At 41.0% G+C, this 17,842-nt stretch overlaps 1 protein-coding gene across 4 annotated transcripts in view; it reads left to right on the top strand.

The window, feature by feature from the left end:
• TGFBR3 (transforming growth factor beta receptor 3) overlaps positions 1–16,716 on the top strand; it is a 200,434-nt gene extending 183,718 nt beyond the window's left edge. For 2 of the 4 annotated variants that reach the window (XM_024743617.1, XM_024743616.1), the window contains exons 15-17: positions 205–240; positions 2,838–2,945; positions 13,300–16,716. In XM_024743617.1, the coding sequence (XP_024599385.1) occupies positions 205–240; positions 2,838–2,945; positions 13,300–13,418 (263 nt within the window). In that variant the 3' untranslated portion in view covers positions 13,419–16,716. Of the gene's footprint in view, positions 1–198; positions 241–2,837; positions 2,946–13,299 lie in introns of all 4 variants that reach the window. The other 2 variants (XM_024743615.1, XM_024743614.1) reach the window with 1 other exon arrangement.
• The last annotated feature ends 1,126 nt before the right edge of the window (positions 16,717–17,842 follow it).

The following is a 17,842-nucleotide window of genomic DNA, read 5'->3' as shown; positions in this document are numbered from 1 at the left end:
ACAAAGTACAGTGTTTAAAATTCCTGAGTAATCCATGTTATAGTCTTGATATCTAAAGAGGATAATTGACAGAGCTTTTAAAAAGGAAGTATTTATTAACAAATAGAAAAATGTCAGCCTCTGCTGAGATTTCGATGACCTTTCGCTTAGAACTTGGTTTCTCTGTAGAACGCATTGTGATTTATGTTTTTGTTTCAGAAACAGGTCCAAGCATTAAGAAACCGATTCCAGTTTCTCCACGTAAGTCTTTATGCAACTGTTTCGAAATAAAGCCTCCTGGGCTTTTATAAGAATGAGTTGGGTATGGAACATTTGCCAAACTTTGAGTTTTGATAAGAAGACTTCTGCTCTCATTCTCCCTCACCCCATTTTTCTCGAACTTTCTTTTTTCCCTTCCCCTGTCATTCCTTCATTCTCCTTTCTTTTTTCCTCTCTACCTTTGCCATTTTAAAATATGAATTTGTTAACCCATTGGTGTGTATCACCTTAATGCGAATGTAGTAACTTTCTTAGTTTTAGAGAAGTTCATCGTCTGCATACTTATATCGATTGTGATCTGAAAGCATTAACATACAGCTATGGGAGGGGTTTGCTTTATGTATCATCAACAGTATCTACCTGCTCAGAGAAGTAGTGATAAAGGAACTAGCTGCTATACCATTAAGACAATCACTAGTCCAAGGGGTGTTGAGAAGGCTTGTAAGACAAAAAGGGAGAGAGACCAACTGCTGCAAAATGATGCGTTGGAAATTATCTGGGCCAATTTCATTGCTTTATACAGAAGAAAACTCTGACCCAGAAGTATTTAAGTGACTTCCCCATGGTTATAATTGTCACTGAGGCAGGACAAGAGCCTGGGCTTTCTGGGTGTACACCCAGAGCTCTTCTAGATAATGTTGCCTTGTGAGGAGAGTCTATACTTTTTTCCTCTTTAAGACTTTCCAGGTTAGTCTCCATGGCTGACCCCATCACATACATGTAAAAATCAGTCTGGAGAGTTCCTTTATGCTAAGTACTTTATAAACCATTCTATTAAGTGTATTATTTTAACAATATCATGGAATAGTATCATGAACCCAGAAGGAGATGCATATGGACACATTCTCTGGTACTCACCTAGTCTGATTCTCATAAATGACACCTTCATCTTTAGAATTTTAGAATATTTTCATTAAAAACTTTTACTCATGCCCCACTTTTGCATCTGTAGGCATGAAAAGACAAGTCATATTTTTTTTTGTGGGGTACGTGGGCCTCTCACTGTTGTGGCCTCTCCCGTTGCGGAGCACAGGCTCCGGACGCACAGGCTCAGCGGCCATGGCTCACAGGCCTAGCCGCTCCGCGGCATGTGGGATCTTCCCGTACCAGGGCACGAACCCGTGTCCCCTGCATCAGCAGGCGGACTCTCAACCACTGCGCCACCAGGGAAGCCCAAGCCAAGTCATCTTTTAATATCTGTCCTACAGACTAAATTAGGTTGATGGTGGCTTGGTTCATCTTAACCTCCATAGCGTTCTTCCCACTTCTTACTCCTCCTAGGGGATCCCCAGCCCCTTTGCAAACTCCTTTTGTTTACCCCCTGCCTTCAGCAGGTGAGGTAGTGCTGTCCCATTTTTTAGAAGTTAAATGAACACCATAGGGCACATGGCTAGAAGAGTAGGGACCAGGACTTGGGAATTTGGCTCCTTCAGAATCTTCTCTACCACATTATACTTTTCCTGAGCCCTTTCAAGTGCTGGGGCTGCTCAAGGGTCACCTTTGTCTACACCTGTATCTTCTACCCTGAAGTTATTGAATTTACATAGAGATCAGCTGGAGTCACTTCTGACTGGAGAGGAGCATAGAAACAGTATTGAAATAATGGGGAGATCCTGTACCTTCAATTTATAGTAAAAAAAAAAAAAAGAGAGACTAGATATTTTATTCCACCAAAAACCTCTCTCCCTTGGAAACTGATTTTTACTTTTTATAAGTGATTCAAAGAAGGTAGTTCTCTTAAATGAAAGGAAGTGTTCTATTTCTGTGGCCTAGAGTTAATTTCAAATATAAAAATCTTTGCCACATTGAGGAACAATTGGTTCTATTTATATGTTTTGCTGACCATAAGATTGACATCACTCCCCACTGAGGATTATTTCCGTTCACCTTATAGAAAGATCATGGTTGGAAAAGTGTTAAAAAGTAAGTTGTGTTAAATGACACAATAGGTAATTGTTGAGATGGAGGGTTTAATGTGAGGAGGTCAGTGAAATTTTCTAATCCATAGGAATAGTTTATCCTTATTGTATGTTTTCTCTTTCTCATCACCTTTCTTCCTGTTATCTTTCATACTTTTAAATGTTCATGAAGGTATGTTTGTAAAGTGTTTGGAGTGTGTTTTTTATGTAGTGTCTTGTTGTTTTTTGTGTAGTGTCTCAGTGTTCAGTGAATAAGAAGCCATGAGTCAGATTTTCATAGAAGTTCACCTTATTTTCCCAAGCATCTTAACCTTTGACTTTTCAAGCCACTTTACCATTCAAATAGTAGGTCCTCAGATTGAGACAATGAACCATAGACCTAAGGTTTTACAGAGTTGACAAATCTGATTTTTTTTAGTAAGTTTGTTGCTCAAAATAAATTGCAAACTGAGGGTATCTTGGAAATCTGAAAATTTCATTTTTCTCTTGAGAAAATATTTGCAAGTTACACATACAGTGTATTTTGTTGGAATCTGCTTTTTATCCTCAGATTTTATTAGCTGGTGCTCAGCCTTTCTGACAATACTTGTGAAACAATATAAAATTGCAGCATGTGATGCAGAGTCACTCAACGTATATATTGGTTTCTCTTCATTATAGCGATATTCCATGGTCTGGACACCCTAACCGTGATGGGCATTGCGTTCGCAGCATTTGTGATTGGAGCACTGCTGACAGGGGCCTTATGGTACATCTATTCTCACACAGGTTAGTGTGACTGTTGCATATCAGTTGGTGCACATTCCATGTGCCTGGCACACTATAGACACTCAGTGTTTCATTGCGTGGATGAATGGATGAAATAATGAATGAAAGAGAGAGAAAGTTCATTCCCACCATTTTCACATTTACGTATTGGCATGAATTGGGTTTTGCAAAAATATAATTTGCTTTAAGCAAATCTCTAAATTCCTTTTAGAAAATGAATGTTTAAACTATTTATGTTAATTCCATTTGAGATGTTGCTGAAGTCTAGCTGCTAATAAAGCTATTTTGTGGTTAGCGTTTAATTAAAGAAAGATAATGCAGACAAACTGGAAACATAAAACATTCCCCCAAAGCTAAAAACTTCAGAATAAACATATAAATGGGCAGGAAGTAAAAAAGGAAGCCAAGGTGCTGAGCACTGTCCAGAGGCCCTAATCAATGGCATAAACCAGAATTTCTCAACCTTTTTTAAATCCATACCATGTCTTTTTTGATAAACATAGAATTCTCATGTCTGGCTTGAAAATTATTTAAATTTTCAAAATATATTTTCATGAATTGTAAACAGATAAAAATGGTTGAAACAAAGCAGTTTGTTTTCAAGTTATGCTCTTCCACCCCTAAAAATTCTCATGTGCCTTTCTTCCTGCCCCTTATCCCCAGTCCCAGGGTTGAAACATTCTGGCCTGAACAGAGAACCTGTTCTGACTCCAAGACAGAATGCAGGCCAGGCTCGGAGAGTCTATCGGGCAAGGGGAAGGAACAAATGGACTGCCCTGCTATTGCTTCTTTCTTAGGTTCCTTGCAAATATGGAAAGGAAAGACATGCATTTTGAGGCGTGTCTAGGAAGCTAGTTGGTATTGTCTGTTCTTGGATGCTTGTTTACGCTGTGAAGCTAGGTAAGCTGCTGGATTGATCATTCAGGTGAGACAGGCACAGACTTTCTGTTTAGAATTTCATTAATTCTCCATTGAACCAACACATGCCACGATCTTTGGCCTTACCTTGGGCCATCCAACTAGCCAGGCTGAAACGATGACTGCTTTATAGGGAAGAGAAGCACGGAAGGGCGTTTTGAGAAGTCACATCTTAACCTTCATCAGAATCTTCCCTTCAAATACTGCATCTCTGACTGACTTACTTTAAATTATGGCAGAAGGAGAAGAATGAACCCTATGTGCCTAGCCTGGGAAAGTCACACAGTCCAAAACAAAAGTTTAGGAGTTTAACAGAAGGCTTTGAGTCCACAGATTCCTCATCGGCATCCTTTGAGTGAAGCCAGTTACCCTTAGACAGCACAGGTTTGAACTGTGGGGGTTCACTTGTACGCAGATATTTTCCAATAATAAATACTACAGCACTACACGGTCCGCGGTTGGTTGAATCCACGGATGCAGAGGAACTGCGGATGCGGAGGGCTGACTGTAAGTTACATGCAGATTAACCTCCGCGTTGTTCAAGGGTCAAGTGTATATTTCACGTGAGAGAAAGGAAATAAGTCTCTTAAGTTTAAGGCTCTGAGGATATATGAACATCTGTGAATCAGTTTAGGAATGTTCTTCACGAACAGCGTATACAAGCACTGGAAGGCACAGCGTTTAGCAGAGAAGCATCTTAGAGTTAATAATTTTGTCACAGGAGTACTGACACATTCACATCTCAGACTCACAGTTCTTTGCAACTTTCCCCAATCCTGCATGGCTGTAAGGTTTAGGGCTATTGGGCAGCTTATGCTGTGTATATTAGGAATGAACTTGAAAGTACGCCTAGAAGACTCTGTAGCCCTGAGAATTTCTATGGGGTAGTCACCCACAGACGCTTACCACGTACCTGCTGAGCCATGACTGGCCTTGGTCATAGATTTGTAAGTAGATTAAAAAACAAAAACAAAACACAAAGGCCTTCCTGTGATGATTTCCAGCAAAATAAATTATGCTGATTTGGAAGCTGAAAGGTTTATAGACACTGTCATTTGGGCTCTAAACCTGTTAGCATCACATATGATACAGCTTCAAATGACTTTTTAAAAATTAATTAATTAATTAATTTCGGCTGTGGCAGGTCTTCGTTGCAGCATGCGGGATCTTTTTAGTTGCGGCATGTGGACTCCCAGCTGTGGCACACATGCGGGATCCAGCTCCCTGACCAGGGATCGAACCCGGATCCCCTGCATTGGGAGCGTGGAGTCTTACCCACTGGACCACCAGGGGAGTCCCCAAATGACTTTTTATTAAAAGCTATAGCCTATGGTTCATTTTAAAGATTGCTCATAAGGAATACCAGTGTCATGCAAGGAAGAAAAAGGCTCACTTTAGGACTAAATGGTAGTTTCCTATCCAGAAGCCCCTCAGTTTCTTACCTGGGTCAGCTAGCAGCAAGTTTAGATAAAAAGAGAAGGTCATAATGCAGTGGCCAATGGGAAGAGGTGTCTATACAAACACTGACTCAGTCCATTCAGTTTCCACAATAATCTAAGCTGTGGAACTCAGACCTTATATGGTATATTTGGGGGTTCAGGCAGCATCTGCCTCTATGGCTAAAATGATCATTAATTTAGACAACTTCCTGTTGTGCTGTCCATTCCATCTGCAGCTCAGGGTGCAGAACCAAGTCACAGGTTTCAATTGTGGAGATCTACGTACACACCTGGAATGTGTGTTAGTCCAAAAAAGCTGGGTCCCTGCTTTATCATATGACAACTTTGGGCACAATAAGGGATACTTCCTTAGGGCTATATTCACTCTGTTTGGAAGACTCCATTTCTAATATTTACATTCTCCACTAAGATGGTGCAGAGAGGAGGGGCAGTCAGGGTGGAAATGGTGCTGGAATGGAGCCGTAGAATCTTCATACTCCTGGGAGCCTAGCTAGGTCATGGTCCCTAACCTGACTCACGAAGATCCCAAAAGTCATGTGTAATATTATATCTATTAATTTTTTGAGGAGAGGAGCAAAAGCATTTATTTATAATTTTTAGTAAAACTTTTAAGCTTTATCACAACATGCACATAGTTTAAAGGCTGAAATAGTTCTGTAAGTTCTGTAAATAGTTCTTGTTATGAAAAACATGAGTCCCCTACTGCCCCACTCCCTTTTCTGTCTCCTCAGAGCACCATTTTTGACTCTTAGCTGATTCTCTTGGACATCAATCCATATCTCTAAATAACATGAATATGTTGCCACTTCTTGACAAAAATTTTAGGTCTTTTCTGTCGACCTCTTACTATGGAAAATGAAAATTTAGTTCTCTTTCAGCCCTGTGTGCCAATTATATATTCATGCCTTTTTTGTCCCCCTTGTCCCCACCATCCTCCAAATAGAATTATACTGACATTTTGGTTAGGTCAGAATTAATGTTTGCGTTATTATGACAGCCTAAATACTAACCACACTTTAGCCATGTAGTATAATAGTGTTGCTTCTCCTGCATGACTTCTAATTTTCCCTAGAATTAATAATTGTCTCTCTCTCCACCCCCACATTACCTTGGTTTTGTATATAATTATCACTAATTCATCAGTTGACTCTGCCAGTTGTCTCAATCTCCTCTTACACTTACACATTCAGACATCAGATATTCTACTGATTCATTTTCCTCAGTACTTTTGAGTTGTGGATGTCCTGTGTCATGGATCTTGTCTTCCCCCTTCTTGGTTTAAAGGGAACATAAGAGGTAAATGTTTTTTGCACCATGCAAAAACTCATTTTATACAAATACTTGGTAGATAGTTTGGCAAGGTATAGAATTTTAGGTTACAACTTTCTTCAGAATTTTGAAAGCACTCCTCATTGAGTTTTACCTCTGAAGATTGCTTTGGGGAAATGCAAAGCCATTCAGATTCCTGAGCTGTTTTTTCTCTCTGGAAGAAATTTTACAATAATCGTGCTTGGTTTAGGTATATTTTCATTCATTATGCTGGGCATTAATTGAGCCCTTTCAGTCTAGAAACTATGTCCTTCATTGTTGAGATTTTTGAGAATTATTTACTTTTTCTTGCCCCTGTTTTTTTTGTTCTCTCATTCTAGAAATAATTTTATTTGAAAGTTGAACTTCTTGAATCATGCTCTAATTTTCATTTTCTGTTTTCCATCTTTTTCCTTTCTTTATTTTCTAGGAGATTTCTTCATCTTTATCTTTCGGTTTCTTATTGCATTTTTAATACTGCCTTCACATTTGTTAATTCCAAGAAGTATTTCCTATGAGTTAAAAAAATATATCCTACTCTTATCTTATGGGTGCAATGTCTTATCTCTCTGAGAATATTAATGTAGAGTTATTTAAGAATAGGGGAGTTCTGAGCTTGTGGATAGAACATATTGATTTTGAACTTCCCTTAGGGTGATCTGGCTAAGCCTTTTACTGAGGAACTCCTGGTATCTCATCTTTGGATCTTTCCTCTTGAGCTTATCAGGTTTTCAATGAAACAGGTTTTCCTGTTTCCTTCCTGGAGGTTGTAGTTCTGGCTGTCAGCATTCTGGGTGTCACAACATTCAACATGTAGACATTAATTTAATTCTCCTCTGTAATTGTGGTTCTCTACCCTCGATTGTGCTGGTGTTGGTCATTCCCGGAACCCTAGTTTCATCCTCTTTAGAGAGTAAACTTGTTGTCTTCCTCCCAGATGAGGAAGGGCAGGGTCCCAGCACCATGGAGTAAAGAAGGGGATTTAGAGAAATGTTATTGCTTCTCAAACAGAAGTTTAGCCAACCCAACTTCTTACAGCCCCATGTTCACCCTCTTGTCTAGGGGTACCTGATGCCACCATTTCCTGAGTTTTTGAGGAGTTCTGTGTTACTACTTGGCTGTTTCTCAGCTTTTCCTACTGGTGGCTTAGGTTCCATCTAAGTCTTGACTTGAATCTGCTAAGTCAGTTACTACTCACCCATTTCCTCATTAGCTTCCAATATTTTATTGCTATTGTCGCCACTCCTGTTTTCTTTCTTCTTCTTGTAGGTTTTCTTTTTTCTTATAGGTTTATGCCTTTTAAAAATCTGTAAATTGTCATTTTGGATAGGTTTTTCCTCTAAGCCTATGACTTGCAGTTTTGTACCAATTAATATCTTGATTCTTGATATTTGAATTTCGTAAGCTCCCTCCTGTGAGAAGAGTAAACTAGACTACCTTTAGTTTAGGGAAGTTTTCAATCCCTTTTCATCAGTTTCAAAAATTACCACTCCCCATTCTCCAAAAAAAAAGACCTACCTTTTGCGGGCAAAACTGTAGGAGGGGGTGGTTTAGATGTTGTTATAATTTATCTTTACTTTAACTTGCCTTTGTGGTCCCTGAACCGGATGCACTCAAAGTTTGATGATAATAAGAAGAGGAAGAAGAGAAAGAAAGAAGAGGGGAAAAGTGGGAGGGAGGCCACCTTCTATGTGTATCTGTACCACCTTAAGTGTGGGCTATTGTCAGAAATTGGACTTGAAGCACTAGTTTGTTCAACTGCTAATCTTGTTACCTGAGCCAAGAATATGAACCATGTTTCTCTTTAGTAAACACAGAGATGATCTGTACTTCACAGGGTTATGAAGGTGAGAGTATTTAAACAAATGCAAGTGAAAAGTTTTCTGAACTCCAAAGTCCTCCAAAAAATGTAAGGTTGCTCATATGTGCAGGCAGAAAAAAATCTAAGTGTGGAAGGAACACTGTATTTCACAGAACAAAGTAAAATGCTGAGGTGTTGAATTAGGTGTGCCTGTCCCAATCCCTCGGGCTTCTGTTCAACGATCCTGAGTTGAACACACTGTATGTTCTTAAAGCAGAAGTCAAGCACAAACCCAGGTCCACCTGAGTCAGGTAATTAGGATGCTCCTTTTAATTAGGAGCATCTCTAGAGGCTTCAAATGCTTTCAGACATCTGAAGTTTCTCCAAGCTCCCCAGTTTAGTCCAGGTGAAGAAAGAAACAGCAAGAAGATCAGCTAAAGTGGGACTAAGTAGGAGACAAGAGACTAACTCTCAGGGATCAGAAAGATGCAGGTGGGACAGATGGGAACCCTGGTATGCCTGGAGAGAGGGCAGGATCCACTCTTTTCACCCAAGTGCTCAGGTTAAGTTAAAGTAAGATGCCTACAGAAAACCAAAGTGCAGGTGCGAACAGGTTGGCCATATTGTGGGAATATAGAAAGAAAGTGGGAGGCAGAACATTTTGAAAGATTTTACTTCCTGCCTTGGAACCTTTCTCCATAACTTATAACAACATCTAATTCACCCCTCCTGCAGAGTTTTGCCTACAACAGGAAAGTCCTTTAGCTTGAAAAGTGAGGAGGGACAATTTTTGAAAATGATGAATAGTGACTGAAAGCTTCTCTAAACTAAAGGTGGTCTAGTTCACTCTCCTTATTGGAGTGAGCTTGTGAAATAATTATAATTAGGATATCAAGAGACAATAATTGGTACAAAATTGCAACCAACACGTAGGCCTTGAGGAAAATATCTTTGTTTTCTCTGCAGCATCAAGTAATATTAGGTCTAAGTCACCCCCAGGCATATGGTTTTCAATCCAAGGCTTAAATATCTCTCAAGAAAGAAATTCCATAAATTCCCGCTATAACTAACCAATCCTCATAATCAGCAAGTTCCCTGCTATGTGACCTAAATCTCTGTCACTGCCATTTAAACTCATTTCCTCACGTACTGCTCTCCAGGGAGCAGTACACCTGTCTGCTCCTCTTTGTAATAATCCTCTGTGGGCAATATTTGCAAACTGTCTGCTTTGGGCTAAATAATTGAGATTCCTCTCACCTTTCTTTAAAATTCTTCTGTTGTTGTTTCCCCATAGAGCTTCTCCATGTTATTCACATCTTTAGATTAAGTTTCTTCCCCAGGACCTGCCTTGGTGAAAGATTTAAGAGATAAGAATCCAGTTGTAAAGTAGACTGCCAAAGAGGTGGCAGGAAATCGGATCTGGACAGCTCCATGCCAAGCGAAAGAAAGGAAATAGGTTATCCCTTAAAATATGTGGGTTTTTTTTTTTTTTTTTTTTGCGGTACGTGGGCCTCTCACTGTTGTGGCCTCTCCCGTTGCGGAGCACAGGCTCCGGACACGCAGGCCCAGCGGCCATGGCTCACGGGCCCAGCCGCTCTGTGGCATGTGGGATCTTCCCAGACTGGGGCACGAACCCGCGTCCCCTGCATCGGCAGGCAGACTTTCAACCACTGCGCCACCAGGGAAGCCCTATGTGGGTTTTTTTTTTGTTTTTTTTCTTAAAAGCATCTCTGGCAATATCTAAGCTCAGCCACAGGCTAATATATGAGCCGGGTGGAATGGAAGGCAGCCATGCTCACCATTATACCACCAACTCACACTGAGCCGGGTGGAATGAATCCTTGTCCTAACACACCTTCCTCCTGAGTATCCTGTGTGCCAGATGCCTCTTTCCCCTACTCACTCTCCTTCTCAAATATCTCTTCCTCGGTGGTTTCAGATTTTAGGAGCAAAGCATGAAGACTGAACACATTTCTTCTGATGGCCAAGTTTGATATTTATGAGCAGGGAGCCTTCCTTGAACTTGCATTCTCTAAGTGAGCCTGCTCTGCATAGCCCTGCAGTCCTCCCTGACCATCCATCTTCTCCAGAAGAAGGCCAGTTGTATTTGTCACCCAAGGGATATTTTAGAGAAACTCAGTGCTCCAAGAAATCAGAGGTCACTGTGATAGAGAGCAGAAAACCAAAGAACCCATCTTAGAAAACCTAAGGGACTCTGCTGGCTTTTTAAGCAGGAACATCTGCGCATTCAACTTCCTTTCTCATGGTGAATTTTTCTGTAGTGCCACTTGCATCTGACAATGAGAAAACTTTTCTTGATTTCTCCAAAGGTAAAAGTTTTTCCAAAGGTAAAAGTTTTTAACAACTTGGTTATACTGAGAAATCTCACATCTCACATGTGAAAATAGACACAGAGCTAGAAGGGATAGTCTAAAGAAGCTGTTTGCAACATTTCCAAAAGGTACTCCTTGGCACACTGTTTTCTCAAAGCCAGCAGATTATTAGGTTAAGTTGACTTCTCCACCCTGCTGAAATGTATCCTGTAGTCTTGAGTATAGGGGACTTCTTTGTTTTTGTTTTGCTTGGGGTTTCATTTTGGACGGTGTTTTGTATTAGCAGCGCAAGAGTTTCCAAAACTCTGGAAGTTGAAAGACCTTTTTAATGGGCAATGATTAAAATAAACTGACATGACAACAAATTATATTTGGCAAATAAACATCGGAAAGCAAATACTCAGACTTCCTGGGCAGGGAGTAGTACTGGCACTTTTCCTGAATGTGAATAATCAAGCACATGTCACGTTTGGGATGAGACAAACCTGTGCACTGTCGATAGAACAGCCAAAGCCATCTTGCTTTAGCTGCTATCAGGCTGAACGAACAAAACCCAGGTGAGCCAAAACAGGGAGGTGGGATATTGACTTACCTCCTGCTTTTCTGACGGATCCTTTATTGAAATGGGGGAAAGATATTTTTAAAATGTGCTTCACATACAGCCACTTTAGTCCTGCTAATTGATAACCTGAGAATCCAGCTGGGTATGTTTCAACATGTGGGTTGTAAGGGGGCTGAATTTTTAAAGTATATCACGAGTTGTTCTAGTCTCTGGAGGATTTGGGGTTTTTTGGGGGTGGGAGGGGGTAGACATAATTCAGAATAGCTAACAGATTTAATTTCCTTTTAGAAATAAAGTTCCCACTCTGGGGAAAGTGGATTTCTGGCAGAAAGTCACTGTCATTGAGGCAAACTTCCCCACCTTTAACTAAATGCACACATGAAGGGTAGAGGGTAATGCTGGAAAGGGTCCAAAATATAGATTGCCAAAAAAAAGAAGAGTGAAAAATACATTGTTTCTCTGCCTCTGAGGAATATTGACCTGCTCTCCCCTCTCCATCCCACCAATCCCAGAAGAATAGATAATCAGAGGAAATACGGCAAGGGCCAAATATGCAACAAGCATATGCAAGGCCCTGAGGTTGAGGCCAGAATGTGTGTTGTAGCCGTGTGGTTCATAAATGGGTGACAGGGAAAGCTGTAACCAGACCCAGAGGCATGAGCTGCTTCTACATTTTGTAGAACTGCTGTTTTGGCAGAGGCTTTTGAGGGGCCGCAAAAGGGGAATGGAAGTAATGGACTAAGTTCCTGTGCTTGGAGGGCAGAGCCTTTGCTGGTGTGTTTTGTTTTAAGGAAGAGGCCAGAGGGTTGCTTATCAACTGCGGAGTGCTGTGTATTTCTGCCTGACAGGAAAGAGGAGGCTCATTCATAAACAGACCTGGCCCTCTGGGGCTTCCCACATTGGAGTGGGGAGATCGCTGACCAGAAGTGTACGAAGTTGATGCTTTGACTTTTCGAAGAAAATGCAGTGTTTGTCATCAGAGAGCCTTGATCACTTTTCCCTACCTGGAGCCATTGTTTGAGGGCTGCCCTGAGGCCAGTTTTGTTGAAGAAAAGACAGCTCTAGAGCCTTTTGCAGCGCTAAATGCAGACCATCTGTGTGACCCAAGGTTCCCCCGCCTCCCCACAGCCCTGCACACTTGGCGTGAGGTATGGGCTTTGCTGAAATGCAGTGGGGTGTGTGATGAAAAGTGGGGTGCTTGATGTGCTCAGCTGCACCCTGCAGTAAACCTCCCAATGGAGGGGCTGTTGCCTGGCAGCCACAGTCCCCTTGTGCAACAGCTAAGCCCCTTCTTCAAAAGGTGTTTCTGGGAGCAGGATCCTCCTATACCTCCATTTCTCAGGCGGGTCATGTGCTCCGTGCACGGTGCTCTTTCCGCTGTAGCTAGGGCGAAACCTAGCCGTCACTACCCCTGTTTCGACCAGGGGTATTCAGAAAAAGGCCTCCAAATTGCCAAGATTCTCTTATGACAGTTTAAAGGTCTCACTCTCCGAACCCTACGATACCTTTATGAGAGGAGGTGTTTCCTGAATACAGGTGCTAGTCAGTTGGATCACACAGTACAGATGATGGTGGTCTTCAAAGGTTGCAGGCACTGAAATCCTGGGCATCCGTCCTCAACTATCAGGGGTCTTTGCCCCTATTAACTGTCAGTCCGCTTGAAATCAGTTCTCTTTTCCCCATGCAAGAGGCTTTAAAAGCAAAATAAAATACCCACAAGCAGAACAGCCTTATGGTCCAAGGCCTTTTGGTCTAGTTGCTTCTGCCCATGGATGAGAAGAACATCAGAGAAAATGGGCTTTTCATTGTTATACAGCAGAAACTAGGACACCATTGTAAAGCAATTATACTCCAAAAAAGATGTTAAAAAAATAACTAAATAAGATAAAGCAAAAACTGAGAAAAAGGTCTTTTCAGAAGTGCACATGTGTAACATGCATCTCTCCTCACCCCTTTTCTTCATTAACTGCAGGAGAGACTGCAGGAAGGCAGCAGGTCCCCACCTCCCCACCAGCCTCGGAAAACAGCAGCGCTGCGCACAGCATCGGTAGCACGCAGAGCACGCCCTGCTCCAGCAGCAGCACAGCCTAGCCTGCCCCACCCACCGCCAAGGGCAGGACTGGGAGCCCACCCCTGGGCCCAGATTCCAGACTCGGGAGGCTAGATTGTGGGTCCCTGGTAAAGAGAGTGAATTTCAATATAGCGATCACCTGTTGTGTTCACCCCCCACCCAGGGCTAATATAAATGTGACCCCTGGGCTTCTGTAACACACTAGATTCATGTGAGAAAGCTAAGGTGGTGGCCTTCTCCACCAGCCCCTCACAGGCTTGGGGGTTTTCAATGTGAAACACATGCCAGTTTTTAAAATGCTGCTTTGTCCAGGTAAGAACATCCGTAATTTGGAGCCCTGCGTTTTACCCAGACGCAAAGGGTTGGTAAAAGGATAATAGCCAGATAGTAGAACCAGCGAGTAGATGTGGCCAAAGATTCTTTTATAACTGAACTAAGATGTAAAACAGCAGAAATGCTTCGAGACTTTCTCAGTGTGTTCCTCCATTTCTAATTTGCACCTTCTGGATGCACACTTCTCACCTTGCTGCCACACTTGTGGGGACTGCTGTGTCGGCTTGATGGGTGCTGCCCTCACGGACTGCATCCTGACACACCTCAAGGCAACATTCCTTTCTTGTGCCCTGGGCCAAAACCAGTGCTGATTTCCTTATCAGCTTCCTCCTTCTCCCCACATTCACACACCAACTGCAAAAACGTCTTATTGTAAATTTTGCATTTCTTTATAGGCATATAGAAATTGAAAATGGCCAAAATCTGAGACTGAAGATTTGTGCCCATTTATGACAATGTGTTCTATTACATTAATGTGTAAATGGGGGCAAAATTCGGTTGTAAAGTTGAGGAGGAATTTGCACAGTGATATATGTACCAGTACAAGTATATAATACGTCATTTGGCACATTCGTTTTTTTCAGTTTAAGAAGAGAAAATTCATTCCCATTTAAAAAATGTCCTACACCTTCAGAGTTGGAACTTATTCTTAAATATATTTGAGAGAATTAGTGTTTCCATGCAAAACATGTCAACCTTTTCACTAGACCCTTTTGTAAACGCCAAGCTCTTGTAAGATGCAAGTGTGTGGCAGACTGTTGGTTATCTGAACAGTGTCACCAGTTCTGCCAAGAAACTGATGAGATACGGAAAAAGACACTCATTTGGACTGCTTTAGTTCTCTTGCCTTCAGTATACCCCCAAAACTCAAAAAGAATTTGAGGTGAATTTTATTAAAATGGAATAATATGATACCACTTTGCAGCTAAAATAAGCTCAACTGATACCTCTATGTTAAAAAAAGATGCCGGAGGAAAATGTCCATGCCAAATCATTTACTCCTGAAGGTAACTTCATTGCAAATAAATATTATTCTCTTTCCAGAATTCTCCCAAACAACTCAGAAGTCTACAAATAGAACAGGCTAGATTCTACTCCCACACTACTCATAAGCAAATCTAACTGCTCTTAAAATAAGGAAGTTGTGCCTGGTTCTCTGTGAATGGAATCTTAAGTAGGAAATGTTGATGTCACCGGAGACCTGAGGGCAGTGTCTACAAGGCAAATAGGTAGAGATTGACAATGGTTAACCCATCATGGAGTCATGCTCTGATTGATTTGATAGTTATAGACATTCAATCAGGATGATTTTAATCAAAACAGATTGTGGGCTAAGATTTCCAGGCTATCTATATTGATAATTTTGCAGATTTTCACAGACAAATGAAGATAGGAGATTAGAAAAACTTTTGCCTTCAGTTAACTTTTTTTAACATAAAGGTATGAGTGGAGGACCTAGATTATGCTACCTGTGTTTGAAAATAATGCGCTTTGCCTAACCTTCAGCAGAATGTATTGTTTTAGCATATTCTATGTATAAAAAAAGTTTAAAGATGTCTTCAAAGAAGACTAGAGTCTTTAAGTCACTTATAGCTATATTTTACTACAAAAATCTGTGTATAAAGATATATTTAAGTGTTTTAGATAAATTTAAGTTACTCCATATGAAATGTTTAATTTCAGTTACTGTGAATTCTTTTGATCAGTTCTTTGCTTTTTAAAAATCCCTATCCATCCTGTTAAAAAGATGATTAACTATTAAGAGGTATTAAAAGGTCCAATTCTTAGATGGACAGGGTTAAAACCTTTTGTAATATATTTAAATGTATATTTTTGAGAGAGATGCTACATTGCCGATGATTTTATAAATAATTTAAAATTAATTTACAAATTTATGGGTGCAAACCAAAAGATTTTAAAAGAAAGAGGAGAAATCAACTTTTATTTGTTTGGGTCTTACTATCCAGAAGTATTATTCAGATCAAGAAATTCATGTGGATGAAACCCAATCCTGTGTTAATTGCCGAGTGAACATCATTAAGTATTTCTGAAATGTTTCTAAAAAGTGAACATTTTTTTAAAATTGTGTTTTCTCCCTAGCTTCCTGTTACAGCATTTCCAGTTGCTTCATATTTCACAGTTTTAATACAAAGTATAAGCTCTACTTTATAATACATCCTACAAGTTTCTTTAAAACTGTTTTTATATTCCAGTTAAATTCCTCTATCTGCAAAGTCTTCTGTTACTTCTGCAGGTTACACCCTTCCTTTGCAGAGGCCATTTTGTTTTATTTATTTGATGCTAAAGCTATTGTTGAAATGCCCTAAACTCGAAGGCAGAGTGTGTAATACCCTATAGCTTTTCACCGTGTGGTGTGTACCAGCCCGTTGCTCTGTATTTGGAAAGTCAGATTCCTTCTGAGTAAGCTGTTTCTATAGCATTTTCTAAACAAAACAAAAGGTCTTTTCCTTGTCTGTAATGAGATTGTAAACCCGTTTCCTGTGTGTGTTCTGTTGTGGGCGTGCTTGTGAGTGTGTGAGGGGGTGTGCACCTGCGTGCTGGTTTTTTTGTACTGTAACTACCTCATGATTTGAGTGATGGTTGTACTGCTGATTGTGTTAACAGAGCACATTTTGTTGGGTGACTCTTGCGTGTGATTTTTTTTTCCTGTTTGTTTTCCCTGGGGGTTGTTCATGAAACTGACAGATGTTTTTCTGAAAAGGACTATTATCAGTTTCCAAATACAATACTTCTCTCTTCTGGTTTTTCCTGAATGAGCCTGATTTTGTTGCTGTTTTTCATCATCTATGAGGGTAAAAAGAGTACCCTGAAAATCCCTGTGGCCAGTTTGAGCACCCCTGTTGTACTCTTTTCTCTGTTCAGTATGTCGTCAATCTTATGACCATGCTTAGATGTATAGTTTTGATAACCACAGTTTTAAGTCCTTTATCTGTGCATAATAAAAAGATATATATCAATTATTAATATGTGTCTTGTTTGGTCATCATTAAATTCTACCCTCAGGCTGATATAACCCTTGTTCATTGTGCCTTTCTCCTAAATTTATCTTCCGCTACTACTGTGCTGATGAGGAGGAGGGAGAGGAAGGGTGAAGGCTTACAGAGCAGAGGTGGGGGGGTAGACAGACCGGAGTGGGCATGCAGGAGCTGCTACTCTTCTCAGAAAAACATGGCAGGAGACCTGGAAGTGGGGGTCAGCCCTGGAATCCGCTCAGGGGCTTTCTGTCAATCTCCTAGAGGCACGGAGTGAGAAATAATACGTATTTTGGACCTACTATTTCCAATCCCTCCAAACACCTCAGTGCTGGTTCTAGCATTCTCTATCAATACGCCATCACCATCTACCAGCTGCTAAAGCCAGAAACCTGGGAATCTCTCTGGACTCCTTTTTGGTTCTCACACCCACAAGTGAATAAATCCAAGTTTATTCTATCTTTCGAGTATCTCTTTCTCCAAACCATGCACTTATTTCTTCTCCTCCTGCTGTTACCCGGAATCCAAGGCCTGTTATCTCTTAAACTGAATCACTGCACAAGCCCACTTCCCAGCCTGCTCCCCTCCAACTCTCTCTCCACCGCACAGCCAAAGGAGTCCTGAACAGCCTCAAGTCATGTCACCTTCCAGCTTAAAGCCTTTAAGTAATTCCTCTATTTGCCTTCAGAATAAAGTTCAGCCTCCTAAGCATGGTTCAAAGAGAATAATCTGCTTTTACTATCAGAGATGAAATTATAACATTGAATATGTGTTTACAAACTGCTCTCTCATATCCTTGCCTCTCCTCCCCTTTTGAGAATTAGTGATCTAGATGGTTAGAAACAGACCCAGAAATGTAACAAGGCCAGTGGCCCATGCTCACACCTCACACAGGCAGGTGTCCACACAGCAAGAGCAGTGTGAGAGGCTTAAGCAGCATCTCACTCCAGGGAAGGTGGAGTCCTTGTTACAGATAAGAGTCCAGCCAATGTCCAGTACCCAGATTGTGCCCTGGAGCCAGTTCCTCGCTCAGAGGAAAAAGGGAGAAATTGGCAGGTCAACCAATTTTTCTGCTGTTAAACTCTCTTTGTATCTACTGGAGCAGAAACCTAGCTGAT

Source organism: Neophocaena asiaeorientalis, unplaced genomic scaffold, assembly GCF_003031525.2.
Source record: "Neophocaena asiaeorientalis asiaeorientalis breed wild unplaced genomic scaffold, Neophocaena_asiaeorientalis_V1.1 scaffold317, whole genome shotgun sequence".
Classification (NCBI taxonomy): Eukaryota; Metazoa; Chordata; class Mammalia; order Artiodactyla; family Phocoenidae; genus Neophocaena; species Neophocaena asiaeorientalis.
This window is presented reverse-complemented; position numbering and strand designations above follow the sequence as displayed.